The sequence below is a fragment of the Trematomus bernacchii genome, unplaced genomic scaffold (assembly GCF_902827165.1).
Source record: "Trematomus bernacchii unplaced genomic scaffold, fTreBer1.1, whole genome shotgun sequence".
NCBI classification, from domain to species: Eukaryota; Metazoa; Chordata; class Actinopteri; order Perciformes; family Nototheniidae; genus Trematomus; species Trematomus bernacchii.
Window position 1 is genome coordinate 360,001 of NW_022987642.1, and position 24,430 is coordinate 384,430.

General features: G+C 39.8%; 1 protein-coding gene across 1 annotated transcript in view; it reads left to right on the forward strand.

Moving 5' to 3' along the window:
* cpm (carboxypeptidase M) overlaps window positions 1-18,425 on the forward strand; it is a 23,565-nt gene extending 5,140 nt beyond the window's left edge. The window contains exons 4-10 of the mRNA XM_034133723.1: window positions 8,083-8,255; window positions 10,594-10,693; window positions 10,966-11,071; window positions 11,736-11,906; window positions 14,881-15,033; window positions 15,250-15,398; window positions 15,844-18,425. Of these exons, the coding sequence (XP_033989614.1) occupies window positions 8,083-8,255; window positions 10,594-10,693; window positions 10,966-11,071; window positions 11,736-11,906; window positions 14,881-15,033; window positions 15,250-15,398; window positions 15,844-16,167 (1,176 nt within the window). The 3' untranslated portion in view covers window positions 16,168-18,425. The remainder of the gene's footprint in view (window positions 1-8,082; window positions 8,256-10,593; window positions 10,694-10,965; window positions 11,072-11,735; window positions 11,907-14,880; window positions 15,034-15,249; window positions 15,399-15,843) is intronic.
* The last annotated feature ends 6,005 nt before the right edge of the window (window positions 18,426-24,430 follow it).

Sequence of the window (24,430 nt, forward strand, 5' to 3'; positions counted from 1 at the left end):
TTAGTCGGCATTATGAAACAAATCTCTGGATTTAAGCTTTAAGAGACAACAACAGCAATAACGGACAGGAAATAACTTTATTGACACTGCTGTGCAAACAAACACAACACAAAAACAAGGAAGCAGACATCTCAGGTGCCCTACAGTCTAAGTGAAGTCTGCACATTATTCATGTACTGGTCCTCTGTCTGTTCTATTGTATTCTACCTCCTTTACATTTTTTAAATATATTTTCCTCAATTTCTTTAAATTCTGGATATAATTTTCCACATAGTTTATAACAATGTTCTACATATGATTTTATGTTTCTCACATATATACACATTTTTTCAGGCTTTACTCGCATACTCCCATTATTCCCTAATTTTTTTTAATCAGATTTTTCTTCTCTTATTTTCTAACAATTATCTTTTGTCAAATATTCTTTAAGCATTTTTCTGGTATTTTCTCAAACATTTTGGGATATATTTTTAGCACTTTACTGCTGTAGATGTTTTAGGATGTGCTCATTTTAACACCTTTTATAGACTGATGGGCAGTTCAATTATTACACTACTTAGTAAGTTACTGGTGATATTTATCCTGCCTTCAAGTCACATTATTTACATAAAACATTGGTGATAAATACATGATACTTAAATATCCGTTTTAAGAAATCTGTGTGAATGAAACGCTGATGCCCCTTTCACACCAACGCGGTTCCCGTTCTAGCTCCGAGCTTTTCTGGTTCGGAACCGGTTTTTCTTTTCAGCCCCCGCTTTGTTCACACCGCCCAGAGCCCGACTGGTGCTGCGTCATGACATCACCGTTTACGTCGCTGATTTTCTCCCCAACGGGCCGGGTCGATGATCGTGTTGCTTTTAATCATACGAAGCCAGATTAAATTAAATAACTACTTCTCAACCCTTGTACTTTTCTCCAGAGTGCCGTGGTTCATTGTTTATTAATGTGTTTCAGCGGCATGTACCGACCGCTGCAGTGCTGCCCGCTGTTTGGCATCACAACGCTGTTATGAAAGTTTCTCTGGTATAAAATGGGTGATGTTAGCATAGCAACCAAAGCTAAACGGACTATCTTGACCACATGTTGCTACCTTATTGTGGCATAAGCCGGCACATTTTACCGGCGTATTTTTCATTATGATTCTACTTGTGATAGTCGGACATGACAACCTGTGCAGCCCATGTATTGATTCCATCCGATAGCTGCTATAATAACAAACAAAACGTCTGCCTGCTCTCCACAATGATCAATAACAGCGAACGGATGGTCAAAGTAAGGTACAAATAAACAGAATCACACGAAGCCTGGTTAGTGTTGCCTGACTTTATAAAGCGTGTTTTTTTTTAATAAGTGTGTGGTTGCCTTCTAGTCACTTTGCTCAGCGCTACTGCTGGTTACAACTTTCATTTGCCGTACTCGCCTTAACTGTTATTGCTCAGGTTGATCCCGCCTCATGCGGTTCTTGCTTCTAGACCGACAATTTTTTGGTGCTTGAAAAGCAACGGTTTTCGGAGCTCAGAGGCGGCTCCGCTGCGGTGTGAACAGGAAAAAGCGGTGCTTTTCAGGCTCTCGCTCCGAACCGGGCTCTGGAACCGCGTTGGTGTGAAAGGGGCATTAGTGACCCCCGACCAGCATCTGGTAACTGTGGTGACGGCCTACTGCTGCTCACACTGTGGGTGTGTGTGAGTGTGTGAGTGAGAGTGTGTGTGAAAGTCAATGGAAATGTCCTTAAATAGACAAGTCACGCCTGGACACACACACACAGGCAGCAAACAGAGTCAGTGGAGTGTGTCTGGTCAGAGGAAACTTCCAGAAAAAGACCTTTTCATTGAGAACACACACACACACACACACACACACACACACACACACACACACAGCAGGAATGTAGCCTCTGTGGAATCGTTGAAAAGGTATCGTGTGTGTGTGTGTGTGTGTGTGTGTGTGTGTGTGTGTGTGTGTGTGTGTGTGTGTGTGTGTGTGTGTGTGTGTGTGTGTGTGTGTGTGTGTGTGTGTGTGTGTGTGTGTGTGTGTGTGTGTGTGTGTGTGTGTGTGTGTGTGTGTGTGTGTGTGTGTGTGTGTGTGTGTGTGTGTGTGTGTGTTTAATCTCCTGTGAGAATAACAAACAGACTTTATTCTGTTCTCTTTATCTCACATCTTATTTCTGATACACTCTGCTATAAAGGGTTCATCCCACCCTGCAGCACAAATAAAACACACACGGATGTTTTGGGTATTCTTGGAGTGTCAGTGTCGGCGGTCGTGGAGCTAAAAATGTTTAAATCAGGGTGGAGAAATCCTCCAAGAACATCCTCTCTTGGGAAGCATCAAGACATTTGGTTAATCCTATGAAGTCGCTCAGGGATTATAATAAAAAACACGTCCTAAATTCATTTTCACATGTGAATCAAATCTAATCAAATCAAAGTTTATTTATAAAGCCAAATGTCACCCAACGCGTTTGTCTCAGTGGACTTTACAGAATGAAACAAACAACAACAGGAAAGACAATAAGAAATACAATAACATTAAATAGCTTGAAATGTAGGAACCAGGAGGACGAACATTTTAAAAGTGCACACATTTATTTGATTAACTTTTTCCACATGTGCATTAGATCTCAGTTCTCACATTCATTACAATCATCTTTTTTAACATAAAAAATTAAATAAAACCACATTTTATCATGTGAAAATATAAAATATAAGATAATTCAGAGTTTTGTCTGCACCAACCGGAGCGTTGTGCCCTCAAACCAAAATGCAGATTTTCCCCTTAAAATGTTAACGTGATGCCAGAAAACAATATTTCTGTTCGTCAAAAACTGTATAATTCCTCCAGAAATCTGAGTATCAAACAGAGCGTCAGAGACAGCTTTGTTTTCACGGAGAATCATTATGGGATGGATGTCCGGTGGGTCTGCAGCAGCTGGCACTGAAACTGAGATTTCTGAGTTTCTTTTACGGTCCTTTTTTCTGTAGAGGAAGTAAAGAAACCGTAACTCTGGATTTATTTGTTGTTTGAGGTGCGATATGTGACTCAGAAGCTTTAAGACATGAAGACACTATTATTCTCCAATAACAATGTTCACTAGTAGAAATAAAACACTAGTTCACATCTGAAATTTGCATCCACACTGCTCTGAAATAATGCTGCTCCAAAAACAACTTAAACAATAATGAAAACAAGCTGTTTTCACTTTAAATAAGTACAAAAATCTGACAATAGAACAAGTGAACATTAGCTTGGTAAGAGTTCTTGAAATAAGAAGGGATATTTAGATAAATCACATCTTGTAATTAGCTGGCAGAACTCATTTTGAACTATATTTGACCAGAATCAGGACATGTTGTGTGACAAAATAAGCCGTGAATGCTCAAAAGTTTTCTGTGTTCTGATGTTAGTTGGTGATTTTCTAATAAATAAGTAAAGAAATATGTGTTTCATCTGAGATACGACTCAAAATAAGATTATTTGACTTAACAAGATGATGCATTGTCTAAAAACAAGACCTGATATCTCACTGCAGTGTTACTTCTGAAGTTATTATGTCTTATATCAGGTGGAGAGACATATTCTGACTAGATGTTAGACACATATACTGGGCAAGATTTTGAGTTTTCGTAGTGCTTATATTTGAATTTTCCCCATGTGACCTGAACCAAATGAGTTTCCCTTGATAATACCACATTTGCGTGAGGTGCTCACTTCCCTTTCTGTATGTTCTCTATTTATATAAATATCTCTAGAAAAAGGCGTTTGCATGTTTTTGGTACGCGCTCATCTGAAACTGTACTGTTTAGGAAACACTTTCAAAACAAAGGAAGCACACAAAGGAAGCAAACGTCCGCGACACGAGAGAACATCAGACCCTCGTTAAGGGAGTGGAGGATGTTTCTGTAGAAGTAAAAACATTGCGTCTCGACAGAATAACAGAAGCAGGAATGCAGTCTGCCGTGTTAGAAAATAATATTCTGTGAGAGTAATAATGAGTCTGCTCCTGAGAGGTGGTTTGTACAAATGTCAAATAAAACAGACACCTTTTGACAGCTTTAGACTCACCTCCAAAACGCTCTGGGTTTACTGGAAGCTGATCTTATCTGTTTGCACGTCAACTAACGTCGACTAACAGTATATTTTCATGTCTGTTGAAGGAAATGTGTGTCCTTTAGTTTGTCAGTAAACCGGTTTTACCCTTAGGTTAAACAGCGCTACATTTGGTGACTTACTGATTTATTGTTGATTCATCTCCACATATTAACACCACTTTATGATTTATGAAGTAAAAAGCTAACGTTAGGCTATAAAGGAACTACAGCAGGGTCACATGACTTCACGTCACCATCGCTAAGCTAAAGGTGGCTAATGTTGGGCTATAAAGGAACTACAGCATGGTCACATGACTTCACGTCACCACCGCTAAGCTAAAGGTGGCTAATGTTGGGCTATAAAGGAACTACAGCAGGGTCACATGACTTCACGTCACCACTGCTAAGCTAAAGGTGGCTAATGTTGGGCTATAAAGGAACTACAGCACGGTCACATGACTTCACGTCACCACCGCTAAGCTAAAGGTGGCTAATGTTGGGCTATAAAGGAACTACAGCGCGGTCACATGACTTCACGTCACCACTGCTAAGCTAAAGGTGGCTAATGTTGGGCTATAAAGGAACTACAGCACGGTCACATGACTTCACGTCACCACCGCTAAGCTAAAGGTGGCTAATGTTGGGCTATAAAGGAACTACAGCATGGTCACATGACTTCACGTCACCACCGCTAAGCTAAAGGTGGCTAATGTTGGGCTATAAAGGAACTACAGCAGGGTCACATGACTTCACGTCACCACTGCTAAGCTAAAGGTGGCTAATGTTGGGCTATAAAGGAACTACAGCACGGTCACATGACTTCACGTCACCACCGCTAAGCTAAAGGTGGCTAATGTTGGGCTATAAAGGAACTACAGCGCGGTCACATGACTTCACGTCACCACCGCTAAGCTAAAGGTGGCTAATGTTGGGCTATAAAGGAACTACAGCAGGGTCACATGACTTCACGTCACCACCGCTAAGCTAAAGGTGGCTAATGTTGGATCTATTGTGTGGGTTTAACATGAAAAAGAACAGTGTGTGTGTGTGTGTGTGTGTGTGTGTGTGTGTGTGTGTGTGTGTGTGTGTGTGCTAAACAAAGCAGGGTGTGCATGTGTGTGCACTGTGCAGCTGAGCAAATTCTTCTTCCTACACACACACACACACACACACACACACACACACACACACACACACACACACACACACACACACACACACACACACACACACACCCTGCTGTGTTTAGCTCAGGATGTGTTTTTGTTTCCGGAGACATTTTATCTGTTGCTAAAGTGAACGTTAGCTTACATCAGCTAATGCACAGCTACATAAACACTCCGCAGCAGTGCATTCTGGGTAGTATAAACTTGTTTGAAGTTAGAGGGGGATCTGCTCTTTCTTCATCTGTTTCTAATGGAAACATAGGAGCTTTAATTAAAACACTTCATCTTGAAAGAGTAACCTGCCATGATTTATGGAGCTGAGTTATGACGTAGACGACTTTTAAAGGGATTCTTCACCCCTAACAGGACCATTGTTTATAAAAGACTCACCCCATGTTACCTTGAGTTCTTCAAAAACACATTTTTGTCTCACACAGTGAACAAAGTAAGGTACAAATGTGTAAATCCTTTTTTTAAATTAGTTTTTATATATAGTTTCATTTCCAAAAGTTCCAGTATTTTCCGAAATAGTGCATTTGTCAGGGACTATTTTCAGCGGCGGATGTATATACAGTTGGTGCTATAGTGAGTATTTGTGGCAGTAGGATGGTGTGTGTGTTAATAATGAAAAATAAATGGCTCCCAGTGCAGCAGTAATGTCTTTTTTTATAGTTTTGGGAGAACAATAACAAAGATGTAGTCGATGTAGATGGGTTCTTTTTACTACATTCATTATTTGTACATCTGTTTTTTGTAGTTTGTTGTTTGATTATATTTTTACTGCACTGTTAGTGTATAGTTTTATTGTTATAATGGTTACTTTTATTATTATGCTGCTTTGTTTATTGTTTATCTTTTGTATCTCTGGCACAATAATTTGGGATAAATAAAGTCCTAGTGTACAGTTCAGATATTAATACACACACAGTACTTGTTATAGATATATTTAGTAGTTTTTTTTTGACTGCACGTGGGTTTCAGTGGAGAGAAAAGAGGAGTGTTTGGAGAAAACTAAATGATGTCCGGAGGCTCCGCTAGTCCAAACCTGTGTGTTGTGCTTTTGTACACACACTATAATACATACATACACACACACACACACACACACACACTGTTAAAACACACGATTCACCTTTCCCACCCTTCTCTCTTTCTGCCTCCTGAGGCTCTCATTCATTCACAAAGTTCTTAGAAAAACAGCCTCTGACGTGTCTCTGGATTGTGTTTCGATTCCTCGCTGAGTCACAGAGAACGAGCATCCAGCTGAAGGTCGTGTCCTGTCATGTTAAACAACTACCAACAGATGTTAGGTGGAGGAATGAATGGATTAGAGTGTGCAACTGAACAGCAGTGACAAGAGGAATTTAATACAAGACATAAGGTGTGTTCATTACAAAGCACCAGACTTCATTCATATTTAAATTAAGTGAGATCCAGAAATAGTTGGTTTCTGGATAGTGGTTGGATAGTGGTTGGTTGGTTTGTCCGTTGGTTGGTTTGTTGATTGGTTCTTCTATTGGTTGGTTGGTTGGTTGGTTAGTTGATTGGTTAGTTGATTGGTTTGTTGTTGGTTGGTTGGTTGGTTGGTTGGTTGGTTATTTGATTGATTAGTTGGTTGGTTGGTTGGTTGGTTGGTTATTTGATTGATTAGTTGGTTATGTAGTCTGTTGGTTGGTTGGTCAGTTGATTAGTTCTTAGATTGGCTGATTGGTTGGTTGGTTGGTTGATTTGTTGGTTGGTTGGTTGGTTCTTCGATTGATTCTTCGATTGGTTGATTGGTTTGTTATTTAATTGGTTGGTTGGTTGGTTGGTTGGTTGGTTGGTTCTTCGATTGATTCTTCGATTGGTTGATTGGTTTGTTATTTAAGTGGTTGTTTGGTTGATTTGTTTGTTATTTTATTGGTTGGTTGGTTATGTAGTCGGTTTGTTGGGTCGATTGTTTGGTTGTTTGGTTGGTTGATTGGTTTGTTGGTTGGTTTGTTGCTGTTTTTTTAGTTGGTTGGTTGGTTGTATGGTAAGGCAGTTGGTTGGTTGGTTGGTTGTCAGATTTGATCACCCAAATTATACTTTTGGTCAAATTCAACTTGTATTAGGTTGTAAGCAAATAAGTCTGACGATTAAAACATCCAAAATGTCCTAAGCTATGTATATTAAGCATTTATCCAGTCGATTGCGCCCTCTGTAATAGATAAAGTAAAATGGTTGACCTTGTCGACTACAACCCAGACACTATTTTTAACTGTCTTTATTTATACACTACCTGATGTGCATTCTGGGGAGAGTTTAGTTTTTAGCCTTTGTAATAACTTTAAATGTATAAAATAAATAAATAAATGTTTTTAAGGAAATGTATGAATGTTTAGTTATCTCTTTTTTCTTCTGATTCTTCACATCATTTCTTGTACCATGATTCACTACACTCTGCATTTAGCTCGACCAATTCAGGATAAACCCAAATCACTCGATCCTAAAAAAGTCCAAATGGCCTTTGAAGAACAATATAAACACCTAGATTTCTTAAGTGAAAATCCACAAAAGGATAACTGCTGTGACACCCACATTGATCCACATCCTAATGTTTACAGTAACCTAAAAGGAAACTGCAGCTACTACAGTGATAAACTCTTCAATACACAACTCTTTATGCAAACAGTGGAAAAATCGAACTATTCCTTGAACTCATAAATAGATCCTTTGATATCATTGCTATGTCTGAGACCTGGCAAACTGAACTGAAAAACTACCGAATGATATGCCTTTCCACATGAACCGTAAACTCCAAAGAGGTGGAGGGGTTTCATTGTTTGATGTGTGTGTGTTTGCAGGTTCTCGGCCGGGTGTTGCTGCTCCAGCTGATCGATGACTTTGTGCGCGGATACAGAAACAACGAGGGTTGGTCGGTGAAGTTACTGAACAGCACCCGCATCCACATCCTGCCGACGATGAACCCCGACGGCTTCGATGAGTCAGACACTGACTGTCTGTTCAGCCAGGGCAGGTACACATGACGAACAACAGAGACCTATCAGGAAATCTGCACTTCTAGTGAGATTTTAAAGGTCACCTATTATACAAAATCCACTTCTGGTTCATTGGTTGGTTTGTTATTTAGTTTACAGTCACGGTAAAAGCCTGTGTGTGTGTGTGTGTGTGTGTGTGTGTGTGTGTGTGTGTGTGTGTGTGTGTGTGTGTGTGTGTGTGTGTGTGTGTGTGTGTGTGTGTGTGTGTGTGTGTGTGTGTGTGTGTGTGTGTGTGTGTGTGTGTGTGTGTGTGTGTGTGTGTGCGTGTATGTGCATGTGAGTGTGAGTGTGTGCATACATGTGTGTGTGTGCGTGTATGTGCATGCGAGTGTGTGTGTGTGTGCATGTGTGTGAGTGTGTGTGTGTGTGTGTGTGTGTGTGTGAGTGTGTGTGTGTGTGTGTGTGTGTGCGTGTATGTGCGTGTGTGTGAGTGTGTGTGTGTGTGCGTGTGTGTGTGAGTGTGTATGTGCATGCGTGTGTGTGTGTGTGCGTGCGTGTGTGTGTGTGCGTGTGTGAGAGTGTGTGTGACCATATGTCAAAACAAGACTTTAAAGACTTGAGACGACAGTTTTGACATCCATAGACTAAACTATGCGACACTCCAACGCCCAAAACACACTGATAGACAGGAAACCAGACACACACTGTATATTTGTATCACACACACACACACACACACACACACACACACACACACACACACAGATTACAGTCACGGTCAAAGCCTTTAAGTATTCAATTATGAGTGTTTTGACTTCTTCTAATGTTGCGTATAGGAGACTCTTGTGTGTGATTGTTTTATATCAGCAGAGAACATGCTTTGTTAAGGATCTTTTAGCTCTGATTTTTGTCTCTACCATCTCTAAAAATATTCTACTAGCAGATATCTTCCCGATGGGGACCTGAAAAACGTGTCTACCAGATCCTTTGCTGGTCTACCACTGCTTAGTTTGGTTAGTTCATGTGTGTTATTAGGTGAATATAGGGTTTTGAGGGTTAGTTTGATTCCACCAAAGTTTCTTTTAGCTCTGTTTTTGGTCTCTACCATCTCCTATAAAGGGTATATTATTTTCCTTTTAGCAGACATCCCTTTCAGATGGGGAGCTGAAAACTGTCAACCAGACACCATTAACAAAAACAGTCATTTAACCTCACAAAACACAGGATTTGCTGGTCTACCACTGCGTACTTTGGTTAGTTAATTATTGTTATTGTGTGACTTTGGTGTTTTAATGGGTGATCAAAGTCCCACAATAACACCAACTAACTAACCAATAGAGAAAATAGTACGCCAGGAACTCCTGTGTTTTGCAAGTTAAAATGACTGTTTTTGTCAATGAAGTCATATGGCTTTGAAGAGAGCTTAGATGACATCTTCACTTGCCCGTAAAAGTACTGTTTACAGACGTATTTCTCTGTGTGTGTGTGTGTGTGTGTGTGTGTGTGTGTGTGTGTGTGTGTGTGTGAGACCATATGTCAAAACAAGACTTTAAAGACGGCATTTTTGACATCCATAGACTAAACTATGCGACACTCCAACGCCCAAAACACACTGATAGGCAGGAAACCAGACACACACTGTAGATTTGTATCGCACACACACACACACACACACACACACACACACACACACACACACACACACACACACACACACACACACACACACACACACACACACACACAGAGATTACAGTCACGGTCAAAGCCTTTAAGTATCCAATTATGAGTGTTTTGACTTCTTCTAATGTTGCGTATAGGAGACTCTTGTGTGTGATTGTGTTACAAGTCATGGAGATGTAAATATGTTCAGACAGCCTCATTTTAGGAACTTTAAGATGTTAACTGTATCATTTTAGGGTTTATATTTTAGCTTTCAATAGTTTTTGTTCAATCATGAGCACCAGACTTGATTTGAACCCAAAAAATGCACTGGTTTCTCCAACTTTCTTAAGATTTAGGGTGTTTTAGATGTATTGTTGTTGACTTAATAATGAGACATTTATACTAATATTGGGAAACCGGAGTGCCTTGCCCATGGGACCATCTATTTTTCTCTAAAAGGGACCATCATTTACTAAATGAACATCATACTGTGTTGTAGAATAATTGAAACTTCAGATTGAGACCATTAACTCTTCAGGGAAATGTTTACTGAGGAAATAAATCAAGTGAGAAGTTGGGTTATTTTTTCATAGACTTCTTTTCAATCTGTTCTGTTCTGTTAAGTCCCCTGCTGGCTATTAGAGAGAATGCATGTTTAAAGCACTCTCAGTCACTTCCCATTCATACATTTTCCATGTTTGTCTATTTCAGGGCCAACTATAACGGTGTTGATCTGAACAGAAACTTCCCCGATGCGTTCGCTGGTCTCCGAAAACAACCGCAGCTGGAAGAAAGTAGGCGGGAGGCAGAGGTTAGTGTGTTGAGATGCAAAAACAGCTAGCAAAAAAGGGTAGAAAACCTTTATAAAGGGGGTACATTATGTAAAGAAATATTGAAAATCACTTCGCAAGAGGAATTATTGTGAATGAATCCATCACTAACAATAGCCCTTCATAAAATACACTATTTCTCTTGTTGTTTTTATAAAAATACAGAGTATCCTCAGCATTATCTGTTAAAAAATATTTTTCAAAATTGGTTGTCTGCTCTGTGATTGGTCGGTTGTTGTGTCATGTGTTACAGGTCAGGGCTGTGATTGGCTGGTTGAGGATGGAGAGTTTTGTTCTCTCTGCAAACCTTCATGGAGGAGCTCTGGTGGCCAGCTATCCCTACGATAACAGCAACGGAGGTACACACACACACACATACACACACACACACACACACACACACACACACACATACACACACTTTGTAATATATGTAAGTCGTCTTACAGCAGTATGACTCCAAGTTTGTTCGTTTAGAAGTGTAACTCCGTGAAAAAACTAAACTTGGTGGTCCTCAAAAAACCAATAGCATGGTTTTGTTATGTGTTTTTTTAAGATGAGTTTTTCCTTTTTATATAAAGAGTGACGCACAGAGATGGAGAGACAGGAAACAGGCTCTTAGACTCATGACATTGTTGAGTGGCGACAGATAAATAAACAAGTTTAGTAGAACAACTTTCCCACACACTCAGAAACACAGAAATCTGCTTTTAATTGCAAAACCCACTATGAGGAACCAGCAGCCTTTTATACAAATCAATATAACTGTATTTTATGGATAGATTTGCTGAATAAAACCCAGGTAAAACCTCTCATTAAAACATAATTTTCACTTTTATTTTACCCCTAACCCATCACAATCCCTCTGCTTCCACTCCTACTGCTATTTATTTAATTGTTACTCTATTATTTGCCCCTCTTGTTTGTTTGTTTGTTTGTTCACCATGTAAAGCGGCCGTGGGTCCCTTGAAAGGCGCTATACACATTTCATCTATTATTATTATTATATATATATTTCTGCAGGTAGTGAGCTGGTGGGCGGGGCCAGTGTTAGCCCTGATGATGATGTTTTTAACCACCTGGCGAAGGTTTACTCCCATAACCACGCCTCCATGCACAGCGGGGAGCAATGCCGTGACAGCAGACCGTTTCTGGAGGGCGTAACCAACGGATACCTGTGGTACCCAATCTCAGGTGAGCACCATGCATAAAGTTTCACCAGATAGGGACAATAAGCAAGCGGGGTGCAGGAATGAGGCCTAAAAGCCCCAAATGAGTCCGAGTTTTACCACTTCCCCTCCCCTGGTGTGAAAGTCAATGGTGTTTTGAGTGTTTTTGTGGTTGTTAGCCTGAAATAAGGTCTGTTGTTAACACAAACTGAAGAGATTTTTATTCTACAACATCAAATAAGTCAGTAAATACCCCATTGGTGAATTTAAAATCAGCGGTTACTAACAAGTGTCTAAATGAGACGATTAAACGTCATCACGCCCAACATTAGCCTCCTTTAGCTTAGCGGTGGTGACGTGAAGTCATGTGACCGTGCTGTAGTTCCTTTATAGCCCAAGATTAGCCACCTTTAGCTTAGCGGTGGTGTCGTGAAGTCATGTGACCGGGCTGTAGTTCCTTTATAGCCCAACATTAGCCACCTTTAGCTTAGCGGTGGTGACGTGAAGTCATGTGACCGTGCTGTAGTTCCTTTATAGCCCAAGATTAGCCACCTTTAGCTTAGCGGTGGTGTCGTGAAGTCATGTGACCGTGCTGTAGTTCCATTATAGCCCAACATTAGCCGCCTTTAGCTTAGCGGTGGTGACGTGAAGTCATGTGACCGTGCTGTAGTTCCTTTATAGCCCAACATTAGCCACCTTTAGCTTAGCGGTGGTGTCGTGAAGTCATGTGACCGCGCTGTAGTTCCTTTATAGCCCAACATTAGCCACCTTTAGCTTAGCGGTGGTGTCGTGAAGTCATGTGACCGCGCTGTAGTTCCTTTATAGCCCAACATTAGCCACCTTTAGCTTAGCGGTGGTGTCGTGAAGTCATGTGACCGTGCTGTAGTTCCTTTATAGCCCAACATTAGCTTTTTACTTCAGAAATGTGGTATAGGCCTATTTATGTTAATATGAGGAGATTATCCTGCTGAACTAAACGTGTAAGAATCATAAACGTTTGTTTGACACAGAGATAATTTTCTGCTATAATCCAAAATCATGTTGAGAAATCCCATTGGCTTTGGAAGTATGATCCAACATCAATATGGTCTCTAGTCAGCGTGAGTTTGATTCCTAGAGGGACTTCAGTGGAAACATCAGGCTCTGGTTTCCTGCTGCAGAAATCTGATCTGCAACACGATCGCTGAACTGACAGAGACTGAACCTGAGAGAACTGAACACGGAGGGCTGAAAAACATCCACTGTACAGATAATTAAATGTTAATTAAGTTAAATTCACCTTAAATCACTTCTGGTTTTGTGTCATATCATAATCAAAGTAAGTCAGTTTACATACACTGTAATACGTCCAACCCTGGGTGTTAATCATACATTTTATTTTGAAATGAGTTTCTTTACTTCTTGTTTTGATATTTTATTTGCATGAGTTAGGTTTTTATTTTATTCCTTTGTTGGCAGTTATTGATTAATCTCCCTATCATTTTCTACGTCAATATTTCCTTTAATCCAAGTCCAAACACAGTTATAATCATATAAAAACCTGGATATTCGTATGTTTTATCCAGGTTTCTGCAGGCCAAAGTGTCCTAGTTTTATTATCCAGTATTTATTTCAATGTTATTTACATGACATGGCTTGCAGTGCACACTTAGTCAAAATTAGACCCCATTAAATGCTGAAGAACCTGCACACATTCATGCAAAGTATCCCAGTAAATGAATTGTATTATAAAGACTTTGTTTTACATTTGAAAGAGAGATGTATTTCTCTTGGACAGCCTGAAGAAAATAAGTTCACACTCGTTGCAAAGGAGCACAACTTTGTTTTCAAGGGTTAGAACATTGTATTAAGGTAAGAACAATAGCAAAACGTAATCCTGAGTTTGATGAGATAAAAGTAAATAAACAAATAAATGACTTGACTCTGCAAAACTTCATCAAAATAATGTTTTTTGCTTAGAATCAGCCTAAAACACATGTGTCAAAATGCAAGGCCCCTTGGTGGATTTAATGTTCGGTTTCCTCAGCTCAGAGCCTGACCCCAAACATTGATGAACTTGCACCCAAGATGAGATGCCAAGTATCTGGCTTGAACTGTTATCACAGAGCAGCAAACTGAGTTTACATGTTTCCTTCTGCACTTTTTCTCTCACGTCAACAGGGCATGTTTGTTTTGTTCTTTGAGGGAAATAGTTTTGTTGAAGCTGTTGTTGGCCTGTGGAGAAATGTAATCATAAGAAATGACTCTGGAAAAGCTGCAGATGGAGCCATAAGAAATGAATGCAACTGATTATTTAATGTTTAATGTTGTTTTTATAGGCAATCATTTAAGCTTTGTTAGTTCCAGGTTTAATATGTGCAATAAGTTCATTTCAATAAGTTTTGCAATAAACATTGAACCAGTCCGGCCCTCGACTAGTACCCATTTCTTTATTTTGGCCCACTGTGTATTTGAGTTTGACACCCCTGGCCTAAAACAACAAGAAATATTTTACATTTTATACCAAATCCTGTATCTAAAAATCTAGATACAGGATGAATATACAATAAATGTCTTCTGCTGAACCCTGATACATTTTGTTGGGGTTATTTAATCTTTTAGAGAAATGTTAACTACCTCATAAATACTGGATACAGCAAATACTTTTTTATTTCCAAAAACATGCAGCATCTAGATATCATTGGGTACTGACACTGACTGAAAAACCACAAATTGACAAACCAATATAACAGCGCCCCCTGTGTTCCCAAAATATAGTGGATGTGTGGAGTTCAATCGTTTTTTGGTGTGTAAAAGTTGTAGTTTGTGTTTATTTTCAAAGCACCAGACTACATTTAACTTTTCACCAAATTACCTTCAGAAATTACTCACATGTTTTTTCCGATTTAATCGTGTGTGTGTGTGTGTGTGTGTGTGTGTGTGTGTGTGTGTGTGTGTGTGTGTGTGTGTGTGTGTGTGTGTGTGTGTGTGTGTGTGTGTGTGTGTGTGTGTGTGTGCAGGTGGGATGCAGGACTATAACTACGTGTGGGCTCAGTGTTTGGAGTTGACTCTGGAAGTTTCCTGCTGCAAGTTTCCTCCACAAAATCAACTTCCTGCTCTGTGGACAGAAAACAGGAAGTCACTGCTTGCTTTTATTATGCAGATTCACCTGGGTTAGTATCTGTCTGTCTGTCTGTCTGTCTGTCTGTCTGTCTGTCTATCTGTCTGTCTGTCTGTCTGTCTGTCTGTCTGTCTGTCTGTCTGTCTGTCTGTCTGTCTGTCTGTCTGTCTGTCTGTCTGTCTACCTGAACACTGACCATAATGAACCAAGATCAATACTGACCTTATGCTGTGTGTGTGTATGTGTGTGTGTGTGTGTGTGTGTTCAGGGGTCAAAGGTCGTGTGTTTGATGGCTCCGGCGTGCCTGTGCAGAACGCGGTGGTGGAGGTCAAAGGTCGAAGCAACATGTGTCCGTTCAGAACCGACAAACACGGAGAATACTACAGACTGCTGCTGCCGGGAGAATACGTGTTCACGGTACACACACACACACACACACACACACACACACACACACACACACATACACACACACACACACACACACACACACACACACACACACACACACACACACAGGCTTTTACCGTGACGTAAACTAAATAACAAACCAACCAAAATCCAAAAGTGGATTTTGCATAATAGGTGACCTTTAAAATCTCACTAGAAGTGCAGATTTCCTGATAGGTCTCTGTTGTTCGTCATGTGTACCTGCCCTGGCTGAACAGACAGTCTGTGTCTGACTCATCGAAGCCGTCGGGGTTCATCGTCGGCAGGATGTGGATGCGGGTGCTGTTCAGTAACACACACACACACACACACACACACACATACCGATACACACACACACACACACACACACACACACACACACACAGAGAAGACAGTAACCCTCTAACTATTATCTTTTTTTCTTTGACAGGTGACGTACCCCGGTCACAAGGTTTTGACGGAGACTCTAAATGTCCCTCATGGACCCGATCAATACTCCGCCATGAAACACGACTTCATGTTACGCCAAATCCCTGCTACAACTGTTAGCCCCCAGGCTAACCCCACCAAAGCTAACCCCACCAGAGCTAACACACCCGAAGCTATCCCCACCAAAGCTAACAGCACCGAAGCTAACCTGACCCCCAGCTGTAACTACACTTTAAACCTGGAAGCAGGCGCCTCCAGGAGCTCGTGGACGGGACTTTGTGTGTCGCTCGGCCTGGTGGTGGTGCTGCTATCGCTAGTTAGCTGAAATGCTAAGTGCTCGGTGTTGTGATGGAAACTTCTGAAGCAATGTAGACGAGACTCAGAGAGACACGATGGAGAGAGCTGGAAACTTTGATGGCAAACACTGATGGTTTATTCTGAGCTTCGGCCGGAGAATTCACAAGACATTTGCTGAAGATCTCTACCCCAGACCCATGTATTTAGCTGGTTCTGAGAGAATAATCAACAGGCAGGAACAGGGATACAAAACACTGAGAGCACAGCAGCCCAAGGTTGAGGCCTGGATCCTATTGCAATATATTAAATGGTAAATGGACTGTACTTATAAATCTCTTTATCGGTCTGTTCGACCCCTCAAAGCTCTTTACATACTACGAGTCATTCACCCATTCACACCTCATTCATGCAGAGCAGCACCACTTGCCCTAGGGAAGCTAACACTCACACACACTCATACTTACACACACACTCACACATACATGAACATACTGGGGAATCTCCCTTAGCTCCAGTGGACAAAGTGACAGTGAGTTTTGTCGCTCTCACTTCCTGTAATTAACATGGACAAGGACACATCCACATGTTGACTGCAGGGGATCGAACCAACAACCTACTTGTTGAAAGACGACCGCACTCCCTCTCAGCCACAGTCGCCCAGAGACAATAGAACTATTACTGCTGAAAAAGGGCAGAACAAACTGATAAACTGGGTCAAAGGTATGGGCCTAGGAACATATTTCCCCAACAGGTGTGACGGACACAGGTTTGAACCCTCAACCTGCGAGAAAGGAACAAGAAGGCGGAGGATTACTGGAGGTTTACTGCAGAAGTTTTCTAATTCGAGGGCGAGCAAGTTGGGGTTAAAAGCACGGAAGAAAGCTCACATGCATGAGGTCAGAAAAAAGGTGGTGCTGGTGGAAGCTTTGGGACGTAGCAGCGATACTTGCAGAGCTAATAGCCAGGTTTTCCATTCAGATGTGATGCAAATTTAAAGTGAAGGTCGAGGTAATTTGCAAAACAAAATGCGATTCATTCCTTTAAGAAATGTTGGTTCAAGGAGAGACGTCTTCCCAAGAGGATGCACACACACACATGTGAAGATTCTTCTGAGATCTGACCAAAAGTGAAAAGATTTTTCATGTTCTAAGATTATAGTCGATAGAAATAGGTCAGCATTGCGAGATTAAAGACAAAATTCAGAGAAAAAAAGACAAAACTCAGAGAAAAAAGTCAGAATTCTTCGGAAAAAAATCTGAATTTCCAGAAAAAAGTAAGAATTCTGAGAAAAAAGTCAGGATTCTCAGAACTCTGGAAATGTTCACGTGTGTCCCTTATCCTCTCCCGTAGAAATACACTCATCAAAGAGTTTGTTTTGGACTCTTCGGCTAAAAGAATCAGCGCTTAATTTGATTTATTTGCAGCATTTTTTTGTGAAAGTAATTAATTTTTCGACCAAATGTCATCATTTCCGATGCTTGAGTGACCAGCATCGTTCATGGAGGCTTAACATTAATGGAGTAATCATTTTTAAAAAAGCCTGAAATAACTACTAATACTAAAGAGCTGTACATGTGAGAAAAATATGTTTTAACTTTGCATATCTAGGAATATATTGAATGTATTATAACACCAATCCAGCCCCATTTTAAGGCAGGGAAGAACTTCATAACACAGTCAGATATAATGGACTCTTTCCTGCGTCATGGAGACAAAATCTGCGGGTACAAACGTGTTTTTAACCGGGAGATAATTGAATTGAAATGGATAATAGGAGGAGAAACTACAGTCTTTAGGATCTTGACTTGTGAGGTCGTGATGAGGCTCATTAACCGAGGAAAATATAGACCGTGTAATTTCATACGTGAGGAGGAGGAGCACTTTAAAATTAGCGCTTGCAGGGACTGTTTTTAGACCACAGGAAAAGGACCTCACAGAAGCTATTAATCATCGTGGTGAACTCAGTGAGGTGCGTTTGATTTATGACTCCACGGTTTACAGAGTCATCAGACCTGTTCATACAAGCGTTTCATTATTTCTGCATGTCTCGTGTTTTTTAAGGAGGGTTGCGATTAATCTGAGGGGGTCGAAAAAGTAGGAAATAAGAAGAAATCACATTTTATTTACACAAATGATCACTTTTCTCTATTTATTCTTGCTTTGTTGTTAAATATTGCTCATCTTATCTTGAAATCGTCCATTAATCTGCTTAGTTTTTTCATTTAATTGTTTATTTGAATAGGGATAATGCACATTAATGAACAACAAATAATGCTTCAAGTGTAAATATGCTGGATTTTAGCTTTGAGCTAATTTCCATCCGTAGTCCCTCACATACAATATAAGAACATGACATTTATAAACATAGCAACAAATAAATACATGATATGCAGAAAGAGCAAGAGCAGCACACACACGTATTTACCACATGGCAGTACACTATAGCAGCTACGACATATAACGTGCAAGAGGAGATACCCCTGTGTTAAAGTGCATTTAGCGGTGATTGCACGGATGTTTGTTTCTCAACCATGCTTAGTTTTTTTGGAAAGACCATGCAGAAGTTGCTTGAAAATATTGTCATTTTAAAGTTTTATTTAAAGGTGGGGTAGGTAAGTTTGAGAAACCGGCTCGAGATACACTTGTTGTTATATTCCATGGAATGCTCTTAACATCCTGATAGCAATGAATATCTGAAGTGCTTTGACAAAAAATCCATAAAAAAATATCATCTGTGGAAGCTGTAGTACTGTAAAAAGCACGACCAATCATCTGAGCCGGCCCGGCTAAAATAACTGGATGGCCTACCTGCCTGTCAGCCTTCCATCTGTGCACAGACTTATCTCGTGCCCTCATTGGTCATGTGCGCGTTCGTGTGTGTTGGAGGAGGGGCTCTGTAAGGAAGTGGCAGATTTTTTCCGGCTGTGTATTTTCAAATTCTAGCGCACTCGAGCTGGTTTCTCCAAAATGACCTACCCTACCTTTAATAGAAAAGTAATTCATTTATAGTTTTCTCCCACGTTTGTAGGTGCTTTGCAAAAAGGAGCTGCTAACGGCTAATTTGGCGTACTTTTAATGTGCCAATTTCCTCAAAATGTTAACAAATATAGGCTAAAAATACATAACATTCTCCACATAAATCATCACGTTTCTCTATTTATGCTTTCTTTATTGTGAGTTATACATTAACTATTGTTGATTCTGACTAAACGTCCATAAATCTGCTTAGAAATCTTATTTAAAGAAAAGACCAGGTTGAGAAAAATCAAATTTTTTGTTGTTTTTCCGTATAAAGTGATCCCATAAAAGATGTCTGTACATGTATGGATGCACTAGCTACTATTAGCTAATTCGGCAATCTTTATTATGCCAATTTGTCAAAAATATAAACACAATATAGGCTAAAATAATGTTTGTATCCCACTTCTGACTCCATGGACTCACTATACTTCCTGTTTACTGCCCCTAAGCATTATGGGAATTGTAGTTTCTAAGGGTACATTCTATTATCCCCCCAAATAGAAGTCAAAATGATTGTGCTATCGAATTAAATACAAAAAAACAGGACTATGTGAGGACTGGGAATCAAACCTGAGACCTCTATCTGTGAGGTGACACATTTAATACACTATCTGTACACTACACAGTATATATATATTTATATGCAGTATTTATACTCAGATGTGTATCATGTTTAGCTCAGTAAAGTTTATTTTTGCCAAATATCTTCTAATCTTTTTCTACTTTTGTATTCTTTGATATTCACTTTGTCATCATAATGAAAACCTCTCCTGTGCCATGTTGTAGTGACTGCCGGATTCAGTCACATTAAAAAACATCAAACCTCATTAAAGATTTATATTTCTCCTGTTTCACGTCTGTTTACTCTGGAAAGCACCGTTTATTCATAGGAAACATTGAATTAAAAACACAAACAAGTGAAAGATTTCCATGTGTCTATTCTGTTTAAAATCATCAGCTTAATAAATAAGATAATAATATACAACTTTATGCATCCCCAACTACACTATTGCATCGATTATGAGGAAAAAGTCAGACTTAAAGGTCACCTATCATGCTATTTCTAGGCAATAGCATAGGTCTCAGATATATACAAATATATAAAAAACATGTCTATGAAGTGTTTTGCTCAAAACACCAAACAGATCACCCGTTCTAGCCATGCCTCATATCCCTCTATTTCACTTCCTGTTTCTAAAGTGCTGATTTGGGGTATAAAGCTTTAAAAATTAAAAAGTAGGGGTCTGAGCTCATGCGGGACCCGGCAGCTACTGTCTAAACTAAATACTGCGGTGATGAAACGCCATATCATGGATTATCAAGGATTATTTCTGAGACAGTATGGAGCTCAAAGGCTTTCTCTCTTGCCGGTTATACCACAAGGTGAGTTCCTTTTTATTTCCTGCTTCTTCACACACATGCTCTCCAGTACAGGTTAGCTCTGAGTGTTAGCGATGCTAATGTAAACACCGACCATATTACGTCCAAAACAGTCGGGCATTGTTTCTGATAGCAACGTTTCTGATAGGGCCGTGGGTCCACATTTCAGATATTACGTCATATCGGACGCAAATCTGGATCAGCTCGTTGTTCCCCGTTTTTAGAGATTTGGGTACGGAGGAAAAGAGAGAGGGTTTTATTTTCTGACGCTGCGTGAGTTCCCTGACACCCCGGGGACACATCTTTATGTAGAAAAGACATCAAAAAGTGCATTTTGCATGATAGGTCCCCTTTAAGTTATCAAATCAAGTTTTTCACTAACAAAGTGGTAAAAAGGTAGCTTTATGAAGTCTAAAAGAAAGTGTAAATATGTCAAAAGTCTTCAAGATAGTGAGTTAAAAGTCTGCTATTTTAAATAACATACTTATATTATAATGAAAATAATGAGAAATGTGTCTCCTTTAGTAATTTTTTTAAGTTATTTAACATCGTACGTAGTTTTTATAATGAAAAGTCTTCATTGTTACCATTAGCTTACAAGTTATTTAGTCCAGTCAGTCCAAATCAATGCATTGTATTATACACTGGAGCAGTAGAAGAGTATTGTGTTTTTGCCGTACACTCAGTGCTTGAATTGGTATAAAAAGGTGCCAGTACTCTAAATCAGCAACTGTTTCAAGTCAATTTTATTTATACAGCCCAAAAACAAGAATTTGGCTCTTTACAATCTGTACAACATACGACTCCCTCTATCCTTATCCTCATATCTTTGATTCAGTAATTAAAAAGAAACACAAAAAAACTTTAACAGACAAGGAAAAGGGTTTTATTTTAAAAACAGAATATTTACTGTAACGTTCAGAAATTGCATGTTTTCCCACGACTAATCAGGGAGGTGTCCGGGGCTCTCATAGAGAACATGACGTAGCCTATACATCAGTGGCGGCCGGTCCATAGGGGCGCTAGGGGCGCCGCCCCACCTCTTCCCATATTGAAAAAAAATAAAATAAATAATAATTAAAATTAAAATTAAAAAAAAAAAATATGTTTAAAAAAATATATATGTTTTTATTTTTATTTTTAATGAACAAGGTAAATATTATATAATTGGTATCAGTAAAATGTATAATCTACAATAAAATCTCGTTTAAAATTGTGTTACGATGTCTAAAGTTACTGATAAGTCACATGTTTCCTGCCTGGACTTGCCCATGCACCTTCTCTCGTCTGGGCGCTAAGAGAGGAGCCTTCAACCAGTGCAGCAGCAGCCACCAGCAGCTGACTGTTGCTATCTGTAACGTGTAAACTATGCCGCGAAAATATAATTTCAGCCAATCAGCGTCGTCAAAGATGACGGTCACCGGGCGCCAATGTCAGCGCCCAGTGCAGTCTGTGAGTAGTTTGGACAGTGACTCGTATCCGGTTGACGCAGTAGTTGATGAGGATGGCTTCGTGTGCAGGTGGAGTCTCCGGACCTCGGTCCCCGGCTAATTCTGTTCAAGAGCTAATCTCCAATCCTTTCGAAAGGAGAAGTTTGGCAGATAAATTGTTGCTTAAAGACCTTGCACCGGACCAACCCGATTTGAATATATCGCAGCAATCTCGTGAAAAAGACAACATTTATACACGAGGCTTAGTAGCTGGTACACAAGAAAGGCTTGGCTAGCTGGATGCAAACAGGTAAATGCTGTCTTTTGTTTCCCATGCTTGGATATCACTTTATATGTAGAGAGGAGGTTTCCCATGGTTGTTAGAAGTTTATTAATAAGTGGGCATTTATCACAGAAGTGATTGTTCTGTCTCCACGTTTGTTGCATTGTCTGTGATGTATTTTCCAACGGTTATAGCTCCTGTTCTGTCCCAGCAACACTACACGGTTTGCAGCTCCACCACATTTTTGGTTTATCTTCGGTGTCGCTTAAAATCTGCTTCCCATCGGACTAAAACCTCCACGTAATCTGAAGACAGATACTTGAAGTTATTTAAACCTTTTGCAAACTTTATGTTCTTTCTTGCTCTAGCCTTGCCAGTTACATTGTACATAACACATATATTATCATTATGCTAACTGGTTGTTCGTGTTAGACGATGTAGCTTTTTCATTTCTGAGTTATTGCTATATGTAAATAAGCCTGTTTGTAAATAATCCTCAGAGAAACAAAGAAAAAACACAATTTATGACATTTTGTGCTGTGGTTATTTTTTTTAAATTGCATTTATTCACAGTTCAGTTTGAAATGCTGTAGTGACTTGTATTGAACCACTTAAATATTTATAATTAATGCTACTGAAAAGATGCTATTAATTTTATATCTCACATGCAGTTCACTGTAAAGCTACTTGGTGAAGGTGTTGGTTCATAAAACATGAACAGTTTTAAGAAAGAAAAAAACAGACCAGTTCTGAGAACACAAATTCCTGGTAAAGTAGTAGATGTTCAGGTTGATAAATAATATTTTCCACACTGAAGATTATGGAGGTATTGATCAGTCTTCTCATATTTTTAAGCCTCGATTTCTCCTTTCCCCCCCCCCTCTAACATCACCAGAAGTCATCATTTAAGGGGTCATTTCTCGAAAAAAAATTCCGGGGGGAAACCCCCCGGACCCCCCGGACAGGTCACTTACGGTACGTCAAGAGCCCCACCAAAAAAAAAGACCACCGGCCGCCACTGCTATACATGTGCCTGCATCAGGTCATATAGTATATCCTATAATGCTGGTGGGTTTGTCTCTTTACTGTATATTTTAGAAAGGCTCACTGTACTTGAAAAAAGTATGGCAGGCAGCGGATATGGCTAAAGCCTGACTCCTACTGGCGGCTGGGTAAATGACTCCTCGCCCCTGAGTACACTCATGCATCTTTCAGCAGGAGAGGAGAGAGGGAATCAATGGAGCTGCCAGGGAGGACACAGGGGAATCATACAACAAATATGCGTACCTAGATGCGTCATGAGGTGCCGGTACGCAGTAAGAAGTAACGGTATGCAGATGGGTAAAAATCAGAAGTCCCGGTACCGGCCCAATTCAAGCACTGATGTCAAGTCTTGGACCTTCTCAATATAACTATAATGACGGTATGTTGTTGAATTACAGTTTCCAGATTCAGAAGAGGCCCATGAGTCTCTTTGCTAATTATCAACGGTCTTTGCAATTATCAGCAGATGTACCCACGTTAAGTAAAACTGACCCAATGTGAGAGGAAGCACAAAGAGGCCGAGTAGATTATAATCATCATTATAGAGGTGTTGGCTACATGTAAGGAAAATGTATGTGCGTCCATGTGCAGACGTATGTATGCTTTGTTAATTGGGAAGTTCATATCCTAACTAAGTATGAATTATACCTAAAGACGTCATGAGATAATGACCTTTCGACATCTGGAACTTACATGTTGCTCTGATGTTGGTGCGTCCATTTGGGAAACATGATGTTCGTGTGCTAGTTAAACATGGTTAGGGGAAATGAGTGTGTGGTCATTACAGCTGCTATATCAACACAGTCTCACGGCATTTCGTGTTTTAGTCACGAAATGAATCTATTGATTCGTGTTCACCAACACGATTTCGCCATTTTTTTCGTGTCACACAGAACGATTTTAAAAGCAATGTAAATAATAACAAATTAGAAGGAAAAACACATTAAAAAAAATACAGATTTAAGTATTCTGACACAGAACGATTTTAGAAGCAATGTATTTATATTGGTAGTATGTTTCGTGCCTGCACCAAATAATAACAAATTAGAAGGAAAAAAAGATGACATAAAATACAGATGTCAGTATTCTGAGGCTCTGAGACATTTCTTTTCCTCGCGGACGGCAAAAAAAAC